Genomic DNA, 20,965 nt, shown 5'->3' with positions numbered 1-20,965 from the left:
TGTTAATCAAAGAATATAATCTGATGTGTTTAAAACATGGATTGCTTTCCCCAACTTGTTTTCATAGGGTTGTCCTTGCTGTTGGAAAAATGTGCTTGTTTTCAAAAATTACTTGAGGCAGTTCTGTGAACCAGTACTTCATTAATCTGAGGCTGCTATTGAGGCTTACTGTGGAGGTTTAAGATTATATATTCATCAGTACACAATGATGTCCCAACAAACTCCAAAAAAGCCATAAAAGATCATTTAAAATGTTTAGACACTTTTCCAAGTCTCTCTCCCATTTTCTTGAATTTCATTTGTAAGATGTGTAATATCAGATACTACCTCTCTAACTTAATTGTATATGCTTACATTGCCAATAGATGTCACAATATGGGGACTTCTGAAATTCTTAAATTATATATAACAGTATGCTAAACCATACAGTATTTTATTAGTTGTAACCAGTGGATTCGCCCAAGCTAGCACAATTTAAACTTAAATATTCCACAGTAATATGTTGTCAGTCAAAACTCTGGTATGTTGAGCTTCTGCTACATTTATTGCCTCAGTACACACAAGGTATAAGAATACTCTTTTATAAAGAGTGGTGTGAAATACGTTTATCAGCAAATTTCTGAAAATTGGGAAGTGCCTGTTTCTAACAAAAGAAATCAATGGAAACTGTTGGATGAGCCCTTTCCTTTTTTCTAGGGGGGGGAAAAACTGATAACTTGATGGGGTCAAACCAGTTTCTGAAAAGCAAAAAACATGTATTTCTAACGTGTGAAATCTGAGGAAAATTATAATAGATGGTTTCTAATGGTTGAAACTTTAATTTTCTAACCATCACTCATAAGTGAGGAAACAAGTGAGTCAGAGTCCTGCGGTGGGTGAGGGAAGAACTTATGACCGTAACAACGAAGAGCTGCTTTTCTGGGGTAAATGAGATCTCTTGGGACCAGTACTGGGGGAAGTGTTAATATAGTTTGTTGGACGCAACTGAGTTGAGACTATTAAATTAGCAAATAAGGATTAGGGATACTTTAGGTCTAAACATATCAATGGACATTAATTAGCACAATGGCAAATGGAATTTGACTAGAAAAAGTTCCTCTTGACTAAAATCTAAAATACTTGTTGTGACGTTCCCCTCTGGTGTTATCTGGACTGGTGATCTGCTAGGTCACTCCAATCCTTGACTCTGGGAGCCAGCCTTACCTTGCTCTGCTGTGAGAATCTCCACTCTTGGGCTGTTCATGCACAGCCTCTGGCATGGAAGCTGCTCCCAGCTACTTGCAAGCGAATGACACTAGCCAATATCTCCGGTCTCAGACACAACCCTAGGAACCTCCATCTTGCAATGTCCAGTTATGCCTGCTGGACACTGCAAGTTTGAGTTTGTCAATTGAACAAAGAAATTGATATGTACCAGGCTTGTTATCCCAAAGGAAGCCTCTGACATGTTTCAAACCAAATGCACTGCTTCAGGTAGAATAAACAAACTTATTAACTATGATAGATTTTAAGTGATTATAAGTCAAAGCATAACAAGTCAGATTTGATCAAATGAAATAAAAGCAAAACACATTCTAAGTTGCTCTAACACTTTCAATGTCTTTACAATCTTAGATGCTTCTCACCACAGGCTGGCTGGTTGCTCTTCAGCCAGGCTCACCCCTTTGATCAGCGCTTCAGTTGCTTGGTGTGGTGTCTGTAGATGTAGGTGGAAGAGAGGAAGAGCATGGCAAATGTCTCTTCCTTTTATCATGTCCTTTCTTCCCTATTGGCTTTGTCCCGTCCCCACCCCTGTCCAGAGTTGCGTGAGCATTGTCTCTCCAAGCAAGGTTGAGCAATTCCCCTGGTGTGGCCCCATGCAGGTGAGTCATTGCAGCACCCATTGCAGCTCCCTTGTTGGACAATGGCTGTTGATGGTTGTTTGATACCCCACCTGGGTGTTGGTTACCTTCCTTGCTGTTGCCTCTGTGGAGCTAATATTTGGCTGATTCCCCTAACTTACAGCATGTTTTAGTGACCACCATACAACACAATTCTTTTCTCATATATGAGTTAACGATACACATCTATGGATAGAGAAATGACTTCCAGCAGATCATGACCTTTCCCCTGATACCTTACAAAGCATGCTTTATTTGTAAGATCACAATTATATGAAAATGAGGAATATGGGGGCTACAGTATGCTCCCCCAAGGTATAGAATGTCACACGCATGAACTCTGAACTTATGAGTGGAAAAGGCCAAAAAGTCCTTGTGGATGGATAGTTTAAAGAATAAGGCTGCCTATTGTATTTAAAAAAAAAAAAAAAAATTGGGTTGCATTTGCAAAAGGATGGATACTACAGACTTGAACTTTATGCAATCACCTGGCCTCAAGAAACCACTGAGATTTAAATGTTTATACAAAAATAGTGGTACAATGGGTTTACATACCAGAGACTGGAAAGAAAGTGAAGTGTTAACAATGTCAACATAAAATGACGCTTCTGAGTCTGTTGCCTATTACAAATTACTCCTTCAATGAGTAGAGTGTTACCATAACTGGAAAAAGTATAGGAAAAATGTTTAGCATGTAGTGTTCCCTCAAATTTGTCTACTGTGTGCAACAAATGATCAAGTCTAAAACCTCTAAATGTAATCTCTCCCACATTGTTCATTTATTTATAAAATTAAGTCAGTGGCAACGTTAATCTACCAATTTACTATGGAAGTGTTACATGTACTTGTTCTATTATCATTTTAGTTTTCGTGGATCTTGTTCCTGGGCACTGTTGCTAAGCTGTAAGTTAAACAAGGAAAGGCTGTTTGTGCCAAAGATGCTGTTAAAATCAAATCCTGTAACAATAGCAAGCTGTACTTCATGGTCATTGTATAGTTTGGCTATTCTCAGCACAGGAGTGAAGTTCTGGAACAGCCTTCCAAGAGGAGCAGTGGGAGCAAAAACTTAACAAGCTCAATCTTGAAACAAGTTTTTATGCAGGGGATGTGTCATAAAGGGAAGGCTAACCACCTTTAAATCCCTCCTGGCCAGAGGAAAAAACCCTTTCACCTGTAAAGGATTAAGAAGCTAAAGATAACCTCGTTGGCACCTGACCAAAATGACCAATGAGGAGACAAGATACTTTCAAAGCTGGGAGCGGGGGGGCCAAAGGGGTCTGTCTGTCTGTTTCTTTTGCTGGGACAAGAGCAGGAATGCAGATCAGAACTCCTGTAAAGGGTTAATAAGCAATCTAATTAGATATGTGTTAGATTCTGTTTTGTTTAAATGGCTGATAAAATAAGTTGTGCTGAATGGAATGGATATTCCTGTTTTTGTGTCTTTTTGTAACTTAAGGTTTTGCCTAGAGGGATTCTCTATGTTTTGAATCGAATTACCTGTAAGGTATTCACCATCCTGATTTTACAAAGGTGATTCTTTTACTTTTTCTTCAATTAAAATTCTTCTTTTAAGAACCTGATTGCTTTTTCCTTGTTCTTAAGATCTAAGGGTTTGGGTCTGTGTTCACCTATGCAAATTGGTGAGGATTTTTATCAAGCCTTCCCCAGGAAAGGGGGTGTAGGGCTCGGAGGGATTTTGGGGGGAAAGACATTTCCAAGCAGGCTCTTTCCCAGTTATATTTTGTTAGACGCTTGGTGGTGGCAGCAATAAAGTCCAGGGACAAAAGGAAAAATAGTTTGTACCTTGGGGAAGTTTTAACCTAAGCTGGTAAAAATAAGCTCAGGGGCTTTTTCATGCAGGTCCCCACATCTGTACCCTAGAGTTCAGAGTGGGGAAGGAACCTTGACAGGATGGTTTGATGTTGCCTATGATAGCAATGTGCCCCTTTTGTGTGACTGTTAGCAAATCTCTCCAAAGGCCAGAGATGGGACATGAGAGGGGGAGAGCTCTGAGGTACCACAGAATTTCTTCCCAGGTGTCTGGCTGGTGGGTCTAACAGACTGCCATATTTGGGGTTGGGAAGGAATTTTCTTCCAGGTCAGGTCGGCAGAAACCCTGTTTTGTTTTGCCTTCCTCTGTAGTGTGCAGCATGGGTCACTTGTTTGAACTATAGTAAATGGTGGATTCTCTGTAACTTGAAGTTTTAAATCAAGATTTGAGGACTTCAATAATTCATCCAGAGATTATTGGCCTATTACAGGAATGGGTGGGTGAGGTTCTGTGGCCTGTGATATACAGATCAGACTAAAAAAATCATAATAGTCCCTTTAGGCCTTAAAGCTTGAGTCCAAGATGTACGAACCCAAACTGAAGCTGGAATAAGAGCTGCCTCAAGATAATCCCAAATGTGTAAAATACTGCAGAAGTTTGCTGAGGAAATGTATGGCACAAACGTTTTGCTAAGTTTTGAGAGAACTATGGCCACAAAAGTAGCTAGTCTTAACTAAAAAGTGATGCAGTGCAAACATTGAAATCAAATGCATTTTAAGATTTTTAAAATATTCTCTCCAAGTTACAGATTTTTCAGTCCGAAGGGGCCACTGCAAGCAGAGAACAGATGGGAAAGGCTTTCGTTCGGCCCTAAGTTGCATCCGGTGAAGTGAGCTGTAGCTCTCGAAAGCTTATGCTCAAAGAAATTGGTTAGTCTCTACGGTGCCACACGTCCTCCTTTTCTTTTTTCGTTCTGCCCTAAGTACCTTGTCTGAAACAGCGTGGGTTAAGGGCCCGCTATCCCAGGTAACAAACTGGGAAAGTACTGTGTTGCTAAGCCCCGATCCGCTTGGAATAAGTTAGTGACAAACGGGGTGGTTCAGATTGTGTTTTCTATTTTCACTTCTACAAGCGTCTAAGTTTTTTCTCCTCGGGGCCCCGGAGTCCAGCAGCGGTCAAATGCCTGTAGCGCTCCCTTGAAGTAAGTCTTATTCCAGGGGCTCAGAGCGGGCCTGAAGGAGTCCTGCACCGCCTGCGCTAAACGCCGGCCTGGCCTGGCCGGAGAAGGCGGAGAGCCCCCTCCCGTTACACGAGCTCTCTGCGGCAGGGGCCCGAGGGCGAGCGGCCGCAGCCACTTCCCACCAAGCCACGCGTCACGGTGCCCGAGGGCCAGCGGGCGCTGCGGGCTGGGCGGGGACCGGGACTGCTGAGCGCTGCGCCGCCGCGCCCCGGTTTCTGCAGGCGGCTGGGCGCGCTTTCCCCAGCAGCGCTCCCGGGCCTGGCTATCGGCGCTGGCCCCGCCCGCGGACCGACCCCGTACAGCGCCCGGCCGACGGCGACGCGCGCCCCGGCCCCCGGCGGGCACGCGTCCGCTTCCGGGGGAAAGGTGACGAGCCGCGCCCCCTCTCTCCCCGTTCCCAAGATGGCGGCCGCGGGCGGCGCGGGGACGGCGGCCGCGCTGTGGAGCGAGGTGAATCGCAGCGGCCAGAACGGAGACTTCGGCCGCGCGCTCAAGTCCGTCAACAAGTGTGAGTCCCGCGCGCGCGCGCAGCACCCCCTCCTCCCCCCCCCCAGCGCGCGGTGCGGAGGGGCCGGTCCGCGCGTCCCCGCCAGCCTGGGTGGGCCGGTCCGAGCCGCGCCCGGGCCGGAGCGTGGGGGTTCCGGGCCGCGGCGAGACTCCCCGCGCCCAGCGCCGGGCTGGTACCGGTTGCGGGGTGCCGGCCCAGCTGCCACGCCTGGCCGTTCCGGGCCCGGGACCTGCTCCTTCTCCCCGGGCCCTGGGAGATCCCTGGCGCTTGGGGGCGGGCAGCGCTGCCGGGCCCCGGCACTGTCCCCCCGCCGGGCCCGGTGCAGCGCTCTCTGCAGCCCGCTGTGCAGGCCGGTGCCATATGCCGACGTGTCACAAGCACGCTGGGCTCGGGCTGTCCCGGGGCAGCGCCGGCTGCGCCTTGATGGGCTGGAGCAGCGGATCTCAACTTTTCCAGGCTGTGCCCCTTTCAGCAGGCCCACGGGTCTTATGAACCCCCAAGTTTCACCTCACTTATAAACTCTTTGCAGATGATACAAAACTATTCTTCCCAGGCAGACTGCGAAGAACTACAAAAGGATCTCTGATACAAAACTGGGTGACTGGGCAACAAAATGGCAGATGAAATTTAATGTTGATAAATGCAAAGTAATGCATGTTGGAAAACATAATCCTAACTATACATATACAATGATGGGGTCCAGATTAGCTGTTACCACTCAAGAAAGAGATCTTGGAGTCACTGTGGATAGTTCTCTGAAATCATCCGCTCAATGTACAGTGGCAGTCAAAAAAGTGAACAGAATGTTGGGAATTGTCAAGAAAGGGATAGATAGTAAGACACAGGCAATATGATATTGTCTGTATAAATCCATGGTACGCCCTCACTGTGAATACTGCGTGCAGATGTGGTCGCCCCATCTCAAAAAAGATATATTGGAGTTGGAAAAGATTCAGAAAAGGGCAACCAAAATGATTAGGGGTATGGAACGACTTCCGTATGAGGAGAGATTGATAAAACTGGGACTTTTCAGCTTGGAAAAGAGGCGACTAAGGGGGGATATCATAGAGGTCTATAAAATCATGAGTGGTATAGAGAAAGTAAATAAGGAAGTGTCATTTACTCCTTCTCATAATACAAGAACAAGGAACCACCAAATGAAATTAATAGGTAGCAGGTTTAAAACAAACACAAGGAAGTATCTTTTCACACAATGCACTGTCAACCTCTGGAACGTCTTGCCAGAGCGTGTTGTGAAAGCCAGTACTGTAATAGGGTTCAAAAGGGAGTTAGATAGTTTCATGGAAGATAGGTCCATCAATGGCTATTAGCCAGGATGGACAGGAATGGTGTCCCTAGCCTCTGTTCGCCAGAAGCTGGGATTGGGTGACAGGGCATGGATCACTTGATGATAACCTGTTCTGTTCATTCCCTTTTGGGCACCTGCCATTGGCCACTGTCAGAGGACATGATACTGGGCTTGATGGACCTTTGGTCTGACCCAGTATGGCCGTTCTTATGTTCAGTGGTTTTCAAACTTTTTGAGCTGGACCCCCCACCCCCTTTTGAGTTACAATTTTCAATTGTGTACCCCTAGCCCCCCCCTCCCCAGCCCAGACAAAAAGAGGTGAGTCGGGGGTGGAGGTGGTGCTCCCTCTCTGAGCTCCACCGGGCTGAAGCCCAAGCTGCCTGGCGTCACCGCACGTTCACCCAAATGTTCCTCCAGGCCCCCCACAGTTTGAAAACCATCTCAAGGGACTTTCATTACATCACATCTTAAAGTATTGAGAACGTCTCCATCTATGGATATTTGTGTTCTCAGCTCCCAGGATCCTGATTCTGCAGTTGGGTCTGTGTGGGCAGCGGCTTATCAACCTCAGTTAGGCATTTCATGTTCTCAGAAGCCTGCCTGCATGGATCTGATTTCAGGATCAGGGCGCCAGTATGTCCTGTGAGGGTAATGCTGGTGGTCAGGCAGCTGGTTTTCTGTGATCACTGCTTTTCATGCTGGCTGGTTTTGTTTTATTCTTTCCTAGTGCTCCCCTCATCTTTTCATTTAGCCACTTCTTTTTGTAACATTACACTTAGCCCTGGTCTACACTGGGGGGTGGGGTGATCGATCTAAGTTACGCAACTTCAGCTATGTGAATAACGTAGCTGAAGTCGACATACTTAGATCGACTTACTGTGGTTTTTCCACCGTGGTGAGTCAACTGCTGCCGCTCCCCCGTCGACTTTGCCGGCGCCTCTTGCAGCGCTGGAGTACAGGAGTCAAGGGGAGAGCGCTCAGGGCTCTATTTATCGCGTCTAGACTAGACGCGATAAATTGATCCCCGCTGGATCGATTGCTGCCCCCTGATCCGGTGGGTAGTGAAGACATACCCTTAGATTGTAAGGTCTTCCAGGGAGGGATTGTCTCTATTGCGTTTCTACAGTACACAGTGGGGCCCTGGTTTATAGGCTCTACAGTAATACAAATAATAAAGAAAAGCATCTACAGTACAGTAGCAAGATGCAGACTATATTTTATTGAGTAGTAATATTATGTGAACAGTTCCATTGCTAAAGTATGATGTGGCTTCATAAATCCATTGGTTTGCAATCGGGCTACCCTTGGTAAGAGAGAGGAAAAGGGAGAATACTGATGGAAGGGTGCATATTTAGGCCCTAGTCCTGCATCAGGGGCTGTCGTTAGATAGTGTTTGGGATTCAGTTTGGTTATGTTTAACTCGGCGGCCTAGATACAGTTTCTGAAGAGATATTTTCTAGGGGTTAAGTTCACCTTGCTCTGTCTCCATAGATGTATTAGAATTCTGAGTTTTGTCAGTTTTGTAGAGGCACCCGTAAGCTTTGTGAAATCAGAGTTTGGGAGCGTTGGGTGGCACCCAGGGAGCTTCAGCCCTGCGAGATTTCGGTGTGGAGGAAGGAGCCTTGGTTTGTGTATGCAGCTTTGGAAGCAGCTGACCTATGGCTAACTGGAGTTTGGACAATCAGTGTTGAAAGGTGTTGTCATATGACTGCTAGTCTGGTATCTAAAGCGGTGTAGTCTGAGGGTGGTATAGGGAAAGAGCAGGTACTTTTCTCTTTGACATGTTTTTGGAGGAAGGAGTGGATCTGTTTTTTTTTCCATAGTCGAACTGTCAACAATTAATGTCGTGTGGCAAAAATACAAACCGTGTTCCAAATTTTTCCCTATCATCTTTCCCTGGTAGCAAGCCTCTGGGTCCTGAAATTAATCCTCTTGTTGACCTGGACTTGCTTTGCTTTTTCTCAGTGTGCTTGCCCTTTTGTTCCTGAGTAGGGATTGCAGAATTGATGATGCCCAGTTCTTGAGAACCTGCTAGTCAGGCTTTGACCTCTGATCTGCAAAGTGACGTGCGAGTGCAGTAACCCTGGTGCTATCTAGCCCTCCCGTCACTTTCACACTTAGCTGACATCAAGGCTTGGTCTACCCTAAAAAAAAATTCTACCAGTATAATTGGCGATTAATTGTGTAATTTATTTATTTATTTATACCTGTAATACTGGTATAAACCCTACTGTGGAGGCAGTTTTACCAGTATAAGGTATTTTATACTGGTATAGCTTTTGCTGCCTAAACCAGAATGAGCTATACCAGTATAATCACTTTTATACCACTATACCTGATCCACTCCAGGGGTTATTGGCCACTTCTACGTCACTGGGATTGTTAAAAGCAGTTCAACTTTCTAGTCTAGACAAGGTCTGAGACATTGTCTGGATTTTAATTTGATGAACTCTGATTTTAATGGGAAGTAGGAAAGGAGTTAGAGATTGTGATAAGTCTCTTTGCTTCCCCAAGTGTTGCAGATCAACAAGGATGATGTGACTGCCCTTCACTGCAAAGTGGTGTGTCTCATTCAGAATGGAAGCTTCAAGGAAGCCCTCAGTGTAATCCACACCCACACCAAAGTGTTAACCAGGTGAGTGGTACCCCAGAGGCTCCTGCAAATGAGAAAAACACAAGCCCCAGGAAGCTATTAATCTAGGTGGAAGGGTGGTGCTGGTTGGCAATGGCTGTTGCTGATGTTTTCAGTGTTTCACATGCTTAATTTTAGGCTTGGTCTAGACTACACAGTTAGGTCAATGTAAGGCAGCTTATGTCAACCTAACTATGTCAGTATACGCACCACAGCCTTGCTCCCTCCAATGTAAGTGCCCTACTACACTGACAGAACTCCTTCTCCACAAGAGGTGTAGACCTTATGTTGGTGTAGTTACGGTGACGTAGTATCTGTGTAGACACTTATATCTGCTGTTGGCTGTCATCCAGTGCAGCTGTGAAATTGACAAGAAAGCTGGCTCCTGGCTCACCCATTGGGCTGCTACCAGGTCTCTGCTCCAAGCCGGGCTGTCACCTGAGCTCCCCGTTCCTCTCTGGGAGCCCTGCTGCCCCCCGGGGTCCCAGTTCCCCAGCGGGAACACGGCAGCTGACCAGACTCCGGGTGCGGATTTACCTGCCGGAGGTGAGAAGCCCCGGGCGACTTGCCCCCCACTCCTGACTGGTAGCATGCAGGCGAGAAGCCTTGCGGGGGCAGCTGGGCTTCCAGTGCGGAGTGGTGTGGAACTGAGAGCCCAGGCCAGTGGAAGTGCTCATGGTGAGGATGCACAGCAGTGACAGAAGGGGGTAGTGTGGACATCAGCCAGCGTGGTAATTACTGTGGTGGCTGTAAGTCGATCTAACATAGGTCGACTTAAGATTGTAGTGTAGACGTGCCCTTACTCTCATAAGCACTCCTGTGGAAGACAATGGAACTGCTCAGGTGAATAAAGTTCAGAATATGCAAAAGCGTTCCCAAGACTGGGGCCCATTCCCTTCCTTATCTCCGTTTTCCCATCTGTGAAACTGCAGTGATAAATGTTACGTATCTACCTTCCTGCCTCACAGGGCTGTTTGTGGCCTAGTGTCTGTGCAGTGGCTTAAGATGAAAACTGCTATGTAAGAACTCGCTATTAGCAAAACTAATGTATGTACTGTCAGAATCACTTCCCTATGGGAAAGCAAGAAGTATGCATGGAGGGAAAGGATGTAGGACTGATTATTGTTGTAGTACAAGAGTAGACTCTAAAAGTATTTTCTCATATTCCTTATTTATAACCACTAATGTGAATGTAAAAAAAATCAATCTAGACTTTAGCCTTAATTCCTTGCCTCTTTGAACACTCGTAACTTAAATAGCAAAGCAACTTTCATTCAGCCTGTGTAAAAATATGTGTGTGTGTGTGTGTATTTGTGAGGACTGGTAGAACCTCATGGGAAATTACCTGTCAGGTGTAATGGTAGTGGATCGCATGAGACATAGATAGCCTTACAGGTAGTGCTCGGAAGGAATTGGTGGTTGTGGTACATGTAGGTACCAAAGACATAGGAAAAGGTAGAAGAGAGGTCCCGGAGGCCAAATTTAGGCTGCAAGGTAAGAGATTAAAGTCCAGGATCTCCATGGTAGCGTCCTCTGAAATGCCTCCTCAGTAGAGAAATAATTCAATACCCTTGTGCTGACACATGCTGTTCTGTCTCTAGTAACACGGTAGGCTTATAAGAGTAGTTATGGATGCTCAAATAAGGGTTCATGGCTCTCCTAGGAGGCAGATGTTGTAGAATGAGCGCTATGGTGATGCGCCCGCCATCCGTCTCTGCCTTGTTTTCGCAGTGACTCTATCACCTTTGAGAAGGCGTACTGTGAGTACAGGTTGAACAGAATTGAAAATGCCCTGAAGACCATTCAGAGTGCCAGCCAGCAGACAGACAAACTGAAGGAGCTGCATGGACAAGTGGTAATTACTGCTTTGGAAACTCTATGTCTTTCATTCATGAGCCCTCTGCTTTGTGAAGGTGGAAAAAGTCAGAGAGAAACTTTTCTCCCCCTCAGGTGTGATTTAATAAATGGTTATGTTCTGGGCGAAAACCCCAGTGAAATCAGTGACAAAACTCCCACTGACTTCAGTGGGGCCTAGGATTTTACCCTCTCTTCTAGTTAGCCGGGGTCTCCCAAACTGTCAGATAGCACCACCCTTTCACTTGTTGGCTCACTAATCTTCCCCCACTTCCATCCATTTCAGCTCCTAATAAATTGCATTCCTCTGTTCCGGAAAGCAGGGTAGTTTGCTGGACGCCACTGAACCAAAATGTGCCTGTGCAGCCATACAGCTGGCCACCTTCCTTCTCCCCAGGGCTAGAATGAAGTGATTTGCTTGATTTCCATCAGCCAGGGAAGTGGGCGGTCCTGAGGCGAGTGCTTTACTTCTCACTCTGTGAGCGCTTGGTTTAGGATCTAGTCCTGCACATGCTTCATGCATATAGCTCTGACATCAGGAGCCGCTGTGTGTGAAGCAACACAAGGATGGACTACCTTGGAGCATCAGGATTGAAAAGAGGAAGAGAAAAGGCTTTTCCTCCTCCTTTTGTTTCCATAGTTGATTAGAATAATCCCAACATGTGGAAGAAACAGTTGTTTGCTGTAAACAGTGCTTGAAAGATGGTCATTTAATTTGCTCCCTAGAAAGCTAAAGCCTGCTGTGAGGAGGCTGGCAGAGACCATAATGGACTCTATTTTCTCAAGTAAATTCTGAATTAGACTTTACAGCACTTGTTCGGGTGTCTCTAGTTGTGGATGCCGATGTGCAGGGCAATGTCTCTCTTTTCAGTTGTACAGGTTGGAGCGCTATGATGACTGCTTAGCTGTGTATCGGGATCTCATCCGGAACTCCCAAGACGACTACGAAGAAGAAAGGAAAACCAACCTTTCTGCAGTGGTTGCAGCACAGAGCACATGGGAGAAAGTGGAGCCAGTGAGTTCGTATGCATGCACGCACATGTGGGAGAGATTGTTCCTCCTTCCACCCTCTCTCTGCTGAACCTTGCCCGTGTTAGAACACTTCTGAAGATGAATTGCATGGCTCATAGATGGTAGAGGCAGGAAGAGGACATTCGAGAACCCAAATCATTAACAGAAAATAGGAGAACTCAGCTAATACACACAGAAAATGACAGGTTTCAGAGTAGCAGCCGTGTTAGTCTGTATTCGCAAAAAGAAAAGGAGGACTTGTGACACCTTAGAGACTAACAAATTTATTAGAGCATAAGCTTTTGTGAGCTACAGCTCACTTCGTCGGATGCATACCGTGGAAAATACAGTGAGGAGATTTATATACACACAGAACATGAAAAAATGGGTGTTTATCATGCACACTGTAAGGAGAGTGATCACTTAAGATGAGCTATTGCCAGCAGGAGAGTGGTGGGGGCGGGGGAGAAAACCTTTTGTAGTGATAATCAAGGTGGGCCATTTCTAGCAGTTAACAAGAATGCCTGAGGAACAGTGTGGGGGGGGGGGATAATCAAAGGGAAATAGTTTTACTTTGTGTAATGACCCATCCACTCCCAGTCTCTATTCAAGTCTAAGTTAATTGTATCCAGTTTACAAATTAATTCCAATTCAGCAGTCTCTCGCTGGAGTCTGTTTTTGAAGTTTTTTTGTTGAAGAATAGCCAGTTTTAGATCAGAAATTGAGTAACCAGAGAGATTGAAGTGTTCTCAGACTGGTTTATGGATGTTATAATTCTTGACGTCTGATTTGTGTCCATTCTTTTACGTAGAGACTGTCCAGTTTGACCAGTGTATGTGGCAGAGGGGCATTGCTGGCACATGATGGCATATATCACATTGGTAGATGTGCAGGTGAACAAGCCTCTGATAGTGTGGCTGATGTGATTAGGCCCTATGATGGTGTCCCCTGAATAGATATGTGGACACAGTTGGCAACGGGCTTTGTTGCAAGGATAGGTTCCTGGGTTAGTGGTTCTGTTGTGTGGTTGCTGGTGAGTATTTGCTTTTGTTTCGGGGGCTGTCTGTAGGCAAGGATTGGCCTGTCTCCCAAGATTTGTGAGAGCAATGGGTCGTCCTTCAGGATAGGTTGTAGATCCTTGATGATGTGTTGGAGAGGTTTTAGTTGGGCCACCTGCTGAAGTGAAGAAACAGATTGACAGAACCAGAAGAGTACCCAGAAGTCACCTACTACAGGACAGGCCCAACAAAGAAAATAACAGAACGCCACTAGCCATCACCTTCAGCCCCCAACTAAAACCTCTCCAACGCATCATCAAGTGAGGGTGATGGTGGTTTCTCCAAACTGGAGGCCTCCTATCCAACAGGAGCACATCCAGAGTGACCTCTGGAAGTGTCAGAGGTCACTCTTGTGGTTTATCCATGCAGTCAGTGTCCCTTAATGCATGAGTGCATGACGTACTTCAGGTTTCTAGTTTGGGAATGTGGACATTTATTGCTAATGAGTCATCTGTCACCTTGCTTACCAGTGTCTCTTTTCTATTGGATACCCCAGCACGTCGTGAAGTATAATGTAATGTAAACTACAGTTAACAAAAGTGCCTTTTGCTATTGGCACATATTACCACATTTGTGCAATCTGGTAATTTACAGTGGGTCTCCAAGACCGTGCAAACCAGCAAGATTCCACTGAATGTGAATGGATGTAAGCCCCTGGTCCTGCAAAGCCTACTTAAATCCAGTAGAACATTGCTAATCTGCACTAGTGACTGGGAAGAGCCATTGCAAGTGTAAAGCTCCATAGTTAGGCACATTAAATAAGTTTTTAAATATTTAAGACTGCAGCTTGTCTTTGAAATTCTCCAGGGCTACAGTTTCTGCCAATTCTCTCTGTGCTTAAACAGCCTGGACAGCTCCCCTGAGGTCTAATCTGATTTTCTCTAATTCCTAAGAACAGAACTGCTCTACAGCTAGGAGTTGGATAGCTCCATTGCAGATTCCCCCTTGGCTTTGTCCTGCAGCGTAAAGGGAAGACCATTCATGTCGTGGCTTTTTAGACAGCACATATCCTCTCAAGATCACCTTCGCATGTGGATTTCATAATGAATCTTCTGTTGTATATTAATCTAAGAAGTTGGCATGTTTGCTAAAAGCTATGATTTGTGTCTGTAGTAATCCTATAAAAGTGGCTTTAAACAAATCTGTTTAGATTCTAATCCAAAATTAGGCTGTATTTAATTTCTTTCAAGCATTTAACCCAATCCTTTCACTCCATGTCAGGAAGATCTGGGCCTCCAAGAAGCTACCTATGAGCTGTGTTATAATGCTGCATGTGCATTGATTGGTCAAGGCAGGCTGAATGAGGCAATGAAAAACCTACAGAAAGCAGAAGGTAAAAACACAGGGGGGTTATAGATCTCTCTCTCACTCATTCTTTGTAAACACATTTAAAGAGAGAACAAGGATTTGATTCCAGATTGAAAATGGGATTGGACAACCATAGGGTTCTTCTATTACAGTTTCCATAGCTTGTTTGCCAAGACTGGTTGGGACATAGTAGCACTTAACATTCCTTAAATAAATTTTATTATATCAGTAATTTTTAACTCTTGTAGATCAAACTGTTTTCTTATCTACAATTCCCATATAGTCCATAGTATTTCAATCTGTAGATCTCAGCTTGCTTTCCAGCTATGCATAGTTTATTGTTTTGCTGTCATTTTACAGTAGTAAACTGTATATAACATCTCAGTCTTCTCTCCCAATTGGTGTTTAATTCTCAAATGCAATTTGGTATCTGCTTATAATTTTGACAGTGCAATCTCTTCACGTTAGCAGAAGTTTTAAAAGCCCTGTTTAGTTGTTGTTTTATGAGTGTACTGAAGACTGTAGAGTGCCGTAATGTTCTGAGTTGGGGGTTGCCTTATCAAGTGTACTAACTTTGATTTTTCACATTCAGAAAGACCATTTTTATTATTGTTATATTTCAGTCTGTTCAATAAGATGTGTAGGAAGGAGAATAAATGATTAAAGTAGAAGCTGATAGTAGCGAAGAGGAACCAAGTTACAGGCCTTTCAGATTAGGTTTAACATCGACAGCTGCAAAACTGAAAAGCTTGGTCTCCCTTATATCCTCTTATTAAGCTGACTAAATATGTTATAGGTGGAGCTGGCAATGCCATCAATACTTAAAGCTACCCAACACTTGCCATTGTAAGGCCCTGTTTTCAGTTGCTTATAACTTTGCCATACTGTAGTCATTCAGAAGTTTTCCAGGCCAGGTGCTTGCCTTAGGCCTGACATTTTTGGAAAACCTCATCATAAATAGTTCAGCCATTTCCAAGAAGGGGTGTAAGAAACAATACTTTAGTTTGCCCATGTTAAAAACCAAACAGACAATGCTTACAGCAGTTTCGTTGAGAAGTTCTAGCACGCCCAAGTGACACAGCAAGTACTCAGTATTTGGAAAAGGGGTTGCCCTGGTGTCATGGATGTGCCTTTTGTCATCACAAGCTATACGTCTCTGAAAATCTCAATTCTCAAATACTAGAGGTTTGTTAGTTTTACAGCTAAATTTGTTGAAGATTCTGTCTGTGTGCAACCAGATGAGGAAGGGGGCTGAGTTAAGCTTGCACAGGCAACCTTAATTCTGGCCTTTCCTGACTTCGGAGTGCTTGACTTTGCAAACTTAATGTACTTCTAACATAATTTTTTGGTTCAGTATCTAATCTATAATGTTACTGTGGAATCAGGAGTGCTAGTTTTGTACATTCCTATTTAGTAATTTTGCTTTTTTGTGATCTAATTGTGGAACATAATGTGAACCCTTCAGGTTTGTGCTGTCGGATACCAGGGTAATAAATAACATAGTTCAGTCTTGACCTTAGTTACACTTGTGTGGAGCTAGACGAGCTGCAGGTCATTCTTAGTGCATGTTCTTTCTACTGTTAGTTAATCCAGGCGCTGAGACAATAATCTTTAGGAAAACACAGAGCTTCACTGCTTTTATCACACTGCAAAACTGCTTACTGAGCAGTAGGTGAGAGAGAAGAGTAGACTCCAGGAATAAAAGTGGGGATGAAAACCAGAAGGACCTAGTGAGGCAGTATTGCACAAAGGTATTGCACAAAGGAGAATGACAAAATCTACATCAGTCTTTTAAGTCTGGGTAAGGTCATATGAGTAACAAGTAGTTATGGTGGAGAGAGCTCCTTCATGAAAGATCATAAAGTATTTTTAAAGAAAATGAACAGGGGAAGGAGAGAAACAAGTAAAAAAACAGGTTTCAGAATAGCAGCCGTGTTAGTCTGTATTAGCAAAAAGAAAAGGAGTACTTGTGACACCTTAGAGACTAACAAATTTATTTGAGCATAAGCTTTTGTGAGCTCCAGCTCACTTCATCCACTGATGCATCCAATGAAGTGAGCTGTAGCTCACGAAAGCTTATGCTCAAATAAATTTGTTAGTCTCTAAGTAAAAAAACGTGAGTACTCAAAAAGAATTCTGGAGGAGCAATGTCTCCGGCATTCTTGACTTTTTAAAAAATGTCACTGTAGACTGTATTTCTCTCCCACACACACCCAATCATTTCCTTACTTTCTTGCATTAAAAAGTACTTGTGAAACTTTGTAGAAGCCTCACTTATTATCCACAATGGGCACATGATATAAACAAACATTCCTGCCATCGTCTTGTTCTGTGCTTTCCTCTAGGTAAGAATTAACCCTTTCTAAATTTGTCTTTCAAATTATTTTCTCTAGATCTGTGTCGCCAGTCGCTTTCAGAAGACTCTGTAAGTTGTTGTTGTTACTCTGAATAATGTGCCTTTTACACCAAAGCATTTCAAAGCAGTGCCCCAGGGATTAGCCATGTGATCACTTATTAAATTGCTATGCAATATCATACCCAGCAAGAGTCACCAGTCTGCCTAATTTCATGTTCCCAATACCACTCCTGAGGTGTGAGCTATCCTTCTGCCTGTTGCTAAAATTTAAATTCTTGGGGCCTGACTGTCTCCTGCCTTGACCCTTCTGCAGTCCCTTAATCAGTGCAATGTGTGTGTACTCCTACCACATTAGACGGGTGGGTACGCCCACTGCAGAGGTATTGAGGCTGTGTGAATCAGGCCCACAATTTGTGATTCATATCCAGCACACTTTGACATATCTGTAGGGTGGAAGCAGACCGCTCACACGTGGGTTGGGAGGGTACTTTCTGTTGTTAAAAGTAGCTCTGCCTTTTGCGCCTATTTTCTGCTTTATGGCGTGAATGTGTGTAATGGTGTCTTTTGAAGATGTGCTCTTCTAGTGGTGGGGATTGTGACTGATGGTTTTGCCCAAGATCGACTGAAAAAGGAACAGGTCCTCTGCGAAACGCTGAAGCCAGGGAGCACACGAAAGGAGAGGCTTCATTTTGTTTTGTCTGGATTTTCCTTCAGGATGTGACTGAGGAAGACATTGAGGCTGAGTTGGCCATTATTCATGGTCAGATGGCCTATATCATGCAACTACAGGGACGTACAGAGGATGCTCTCCACCTTTACAATCAGATCATCAAATTAAAGTAAGTGCTTCATTCAAACAAGCTCTCATCCTTCCACATGTGACAAGGCTGCTGTCTAATAGCTGTGCCTTTCATTCTCATTTGTTGTCTGCAGGCCGACAGACGTGGGATTGATTGCTGTCATTGCAAATAACATCATCACTATTAATAAGGTATAGAATTTGCCCATCCTCTTTCTAAAGCATTATTGCAAAGAAATGAGAATGAACTCAGAACTCACCACATGCAGAGCTCCCATTGGCTTTGAGGGGGGTTCTGCGTGCAGAGAGATTGGAGAGTTGCATCTCTCTTCGAACTAAGTCCTTACTTTCAAGGGAAAGCACTCTAGCATGAAAGTTCTATTTACAGTGTTGCTGTTTGTGCTCTTACACTGGTATTTCCAGTGTATATTTTTATCCTTATAGGCCCCAGTCCTGCAAAAATAGATGCAAAAATGATCTTGCACATAGATAAATTCACCAGAATGAGTCCCACTGGAGCCAGTCACACTGCTTGCATGACTAGAGTTACATATGTGGCTAGGAATTTGCAGGATCTGGGTCTTAGAAGACTGGAGCTTCCAGACTAAGGGTGTGTGTGTGTGTGAGAGAGAATTTTTTTCAGGTACAGGATTGAGGGAGATGGGAAGATTCTGGATTTAGGTGTGCTGTGCTTGTGCTTCTGTAACTTCTAAAGTGCATCACGCAAGCTGTTAGTGCGTATTGTGGACATGAGGCTTTTGTGCTGTCTTCAAAACCTGATGGATGACTTCAGTGAAATTTACATCAAGTGCACAGCCACAACAGTATTTTTATGTGTGAAAACTACAAACAGCATAACGGAGGAGTCATTTCTTATCTAGTCTCACTCTACTTCTGCACTATTGTCATGAGCATTGCAAGCATTGGGCTCAAGATCCTGAAATATTTGCAGAGCCTCGAGAAGAACCGAATGAGTAGGGAGCATGACGTTGCTATGGGACAGACAGAGAACCAATTCGAGGTTGGTGGTGGTGGTCTCCGAGTGGCTTCAGCTAGTGGGGCACTGATTCTCGGACCAAGAAACAAGCACAAGCTGGTAGTATCACATTGTAATACAGGGTTGGGATGAAGAGCTGTGGATGCAGAACTTTCAGATGCACAATGCCAGATTTCTGGATCTGTGCACTGAGCTCATTCCAGCCCTCCGTTGCAGGGACACCAAAATGAAAACTGCACTGACAGTGGAGAAGCAAGTAGTGACTGCACTGTGGAAACTTGTAACACCAGATCGCTATTGGTCACTCGGGAATAATTTGGAGTCAGGAAATGCACGCTGAGGGTCGTTGTGATGCAAGCACGCAGGACCATTATTCACCTCCTGCTATGCAGGACTGTGACTCTGGGCAATGCACAGGACATGGTTGATGGATTTGCAGCAGTGAGGTTCCTGAATTGCAGTGGAGCGATAGACAACACCCATGTACCCATTTTGGCACAAGCCCATGTTCATATAATCATAGAATATCAGGGTTGGAAGGGACCTCAGGAGGTCATCTAGTCCAACCCCCTGCTCAAAAGCAGGACCGATCCCCGACTAAATCATCCCAGCCAGGGCTTTCTCAAGCCTGACCTTAAAAACTTCTAGGGAAGGAGATTCCACCACCTCCCTAGGTAACACATTCCAGTGTTTCACCACCCTCCTAGTGAAAAAGTTTTTCCTAATATCCAACCTAAATCTCCCCCACTGCAACTTGAGACCATTACTCCTCGTTCTGTCATCTGCTACCACTGAGAACAGTCTAGAGCCATCCTCTTTGGAATCCCCTTTCAGGTAGTTGAAAGCAGCTATCAAATCCCCCCTCATTCTTCTCTTCTGAAGACTAAACATCCCCAGTTCCCTCAGCCTCTCCTCATAAGTCGTGTGTTCCAGTCCCCTAATCAATTTTGTTGCCCTCTGCTGGACTCTTTCCAGTTTTTCCACATCTTTCTTGTAGTGTGGGGCCCAAAACTGGACACAGTACTCCAGATGAGGCCTCACCAATGTCGAATAGAGGGGAACGATGACGTCCCTTGATCTGTGGGCAGTGCCCCTACTTATACATCCCAAAATGCCACTGGCCTTCTTGGCAACAAGGGCACACTGTTGACTCATATCCAACTTCTCGTCCACTGTAACCCCTAGGTCCTTTTCTGCAGAACTGCTGCCTAGCCATTCGGTCCCTAGTCTGTAGCGGTGCATTGGATTCTTCCATCCTAAGTGCAGGACTCTGCATTTGTCCTTGTTGAACCTCATCAGATTTCTTTTGGCCCAATCCTCCAATTTGTCTAGGTCCCTCTCTATCCTATCCCTACCCTCCAGCGTACCTATCACTCCTCCCAGTTTGGTGTCATCTGCAAACTTGCTGAGGGTGCAATCCACACCATCCTCCAGATCATTTATGAAGATATTGAACAAAACCGGCCCCAGGACCGACCCCTGGGGCACTCCACTTGATACCGGCTGCCAACTAGACATGGAGCCATTGATCACTACCCTTTGAGCCCGACAATCTAGCCAACTTTCTGTCCACCTTATAGTCCATTCATCCAGCCCTTGCTTCTTTAACTTGCTGGCAAGAATACTGTGGGAGACAGTGTCAAAAGCTTTGCTAAAGTCAAGGAATAACACGTCCACTGCTTTCCCTTCATCCACAGAACCAGTTATCTCGTCATAGAAGGTAATTAGATTAGTCAGGCATGACTTGCCCTTGGTGAATCCATGCTGACTGTTCCTGATCACTTTCCTCTCATCTAAGTGCTTCAGAATTGATTCCTTGAGGACCTGCTCCATGATTTTTCCAGGGACTAAGGTGAGGCTGACTGGCCTGTAGTTCCCTGGATCCTCCTCCTTCCCTTTTTTAAAGATGGGCACTACATTAGCCTTTTTCCAGTCATCTGAGACCTCCCCCGATCGCCATGAGTTTTCAAAGATAATGGCCAATGGCTCTGCAATCACATCCGCCAACTCCTTTAGCACTCTCGGATGCAACGCATCTGGCCCCATGGACTTGTGCTCGTCCAGCTTTTCTAAATAGTCCTTAACCACTTCTTTCTCCACAGAAGGCTGGTCACCTCCCCATGCTGTGCTGCCCAGCGCAGTAGTCTGGGAGCTGACCTTGTTCGTGAAGACAGAGGCAAAAAAAGCATTGAGTACGTTAGTTTTTTCCACATTCTCTGTCACAAGGTTGTCTCCCTCATTC

The 20,965-nt window shown here is 45.0% G+C and overlaps 1 protein-coding gene across 1 annotated transcript in view; it reads left to right on the top strand.

The window, feature by feature from the left end:
• Window positions 1-5,242: 5,242 nt before the first annotated feature.
• SRP72 (signal recognition particle 72) overlaps window positions 5,243-20,965 on the top strand; it is a 45,218-nt gene continuing 29,495 nt past the window's right edge. The window contains exons 1-8 of the mRNA XM_084627000.1: window positions 5,243-5,399; window positions 9,223-9,343; window positions 11,072-11,195; window positions 12,066-12,209; window positions 14,485-14,596; window positions 16,965-16,996; window positions 17,642-17,766; window positions 17,861-17,918. Coding sequence (XP_084483126.1) covers window positions 5,294-5,399; window positions 9,223-9,343; window positions 11,072-11,195; window positions 12,066-12,209; window positions 14,485-14,596; window positions 16,965-16,996; window positions 17,642-17,766; window positions 17,861-17,918 — 822 coding nt within the window. The 5' untranslated portion in view covers window positions 5,243-5,293. The remainder of the gene's footprint in view (window positions 5,400-9,222; window positions 9,344-11,071; window positions 11,196-12,065; window positions 12,210-14,484; window positions 14,597-16,964; window positions 16,997-17,641; window positions 17,767-17,860; window positions 17,919-20,965) is intronic.

This window comes from Lepidochelys olivacea, assembly GCF_965140295.1.
Source record: "Lepidochelys olivacea isolate rLepOli2 genome assembly, chromosome: 4".
Classification (NCBI taxonomy): Eukaryota; Metazoa; Chordata; order Testudines; family Cheloniidae; genus Lepidochelys; species Lepidochelys olivacea.
This window is presented reverse-complemented; position numbering and strand designations above follow the sequence as displayed.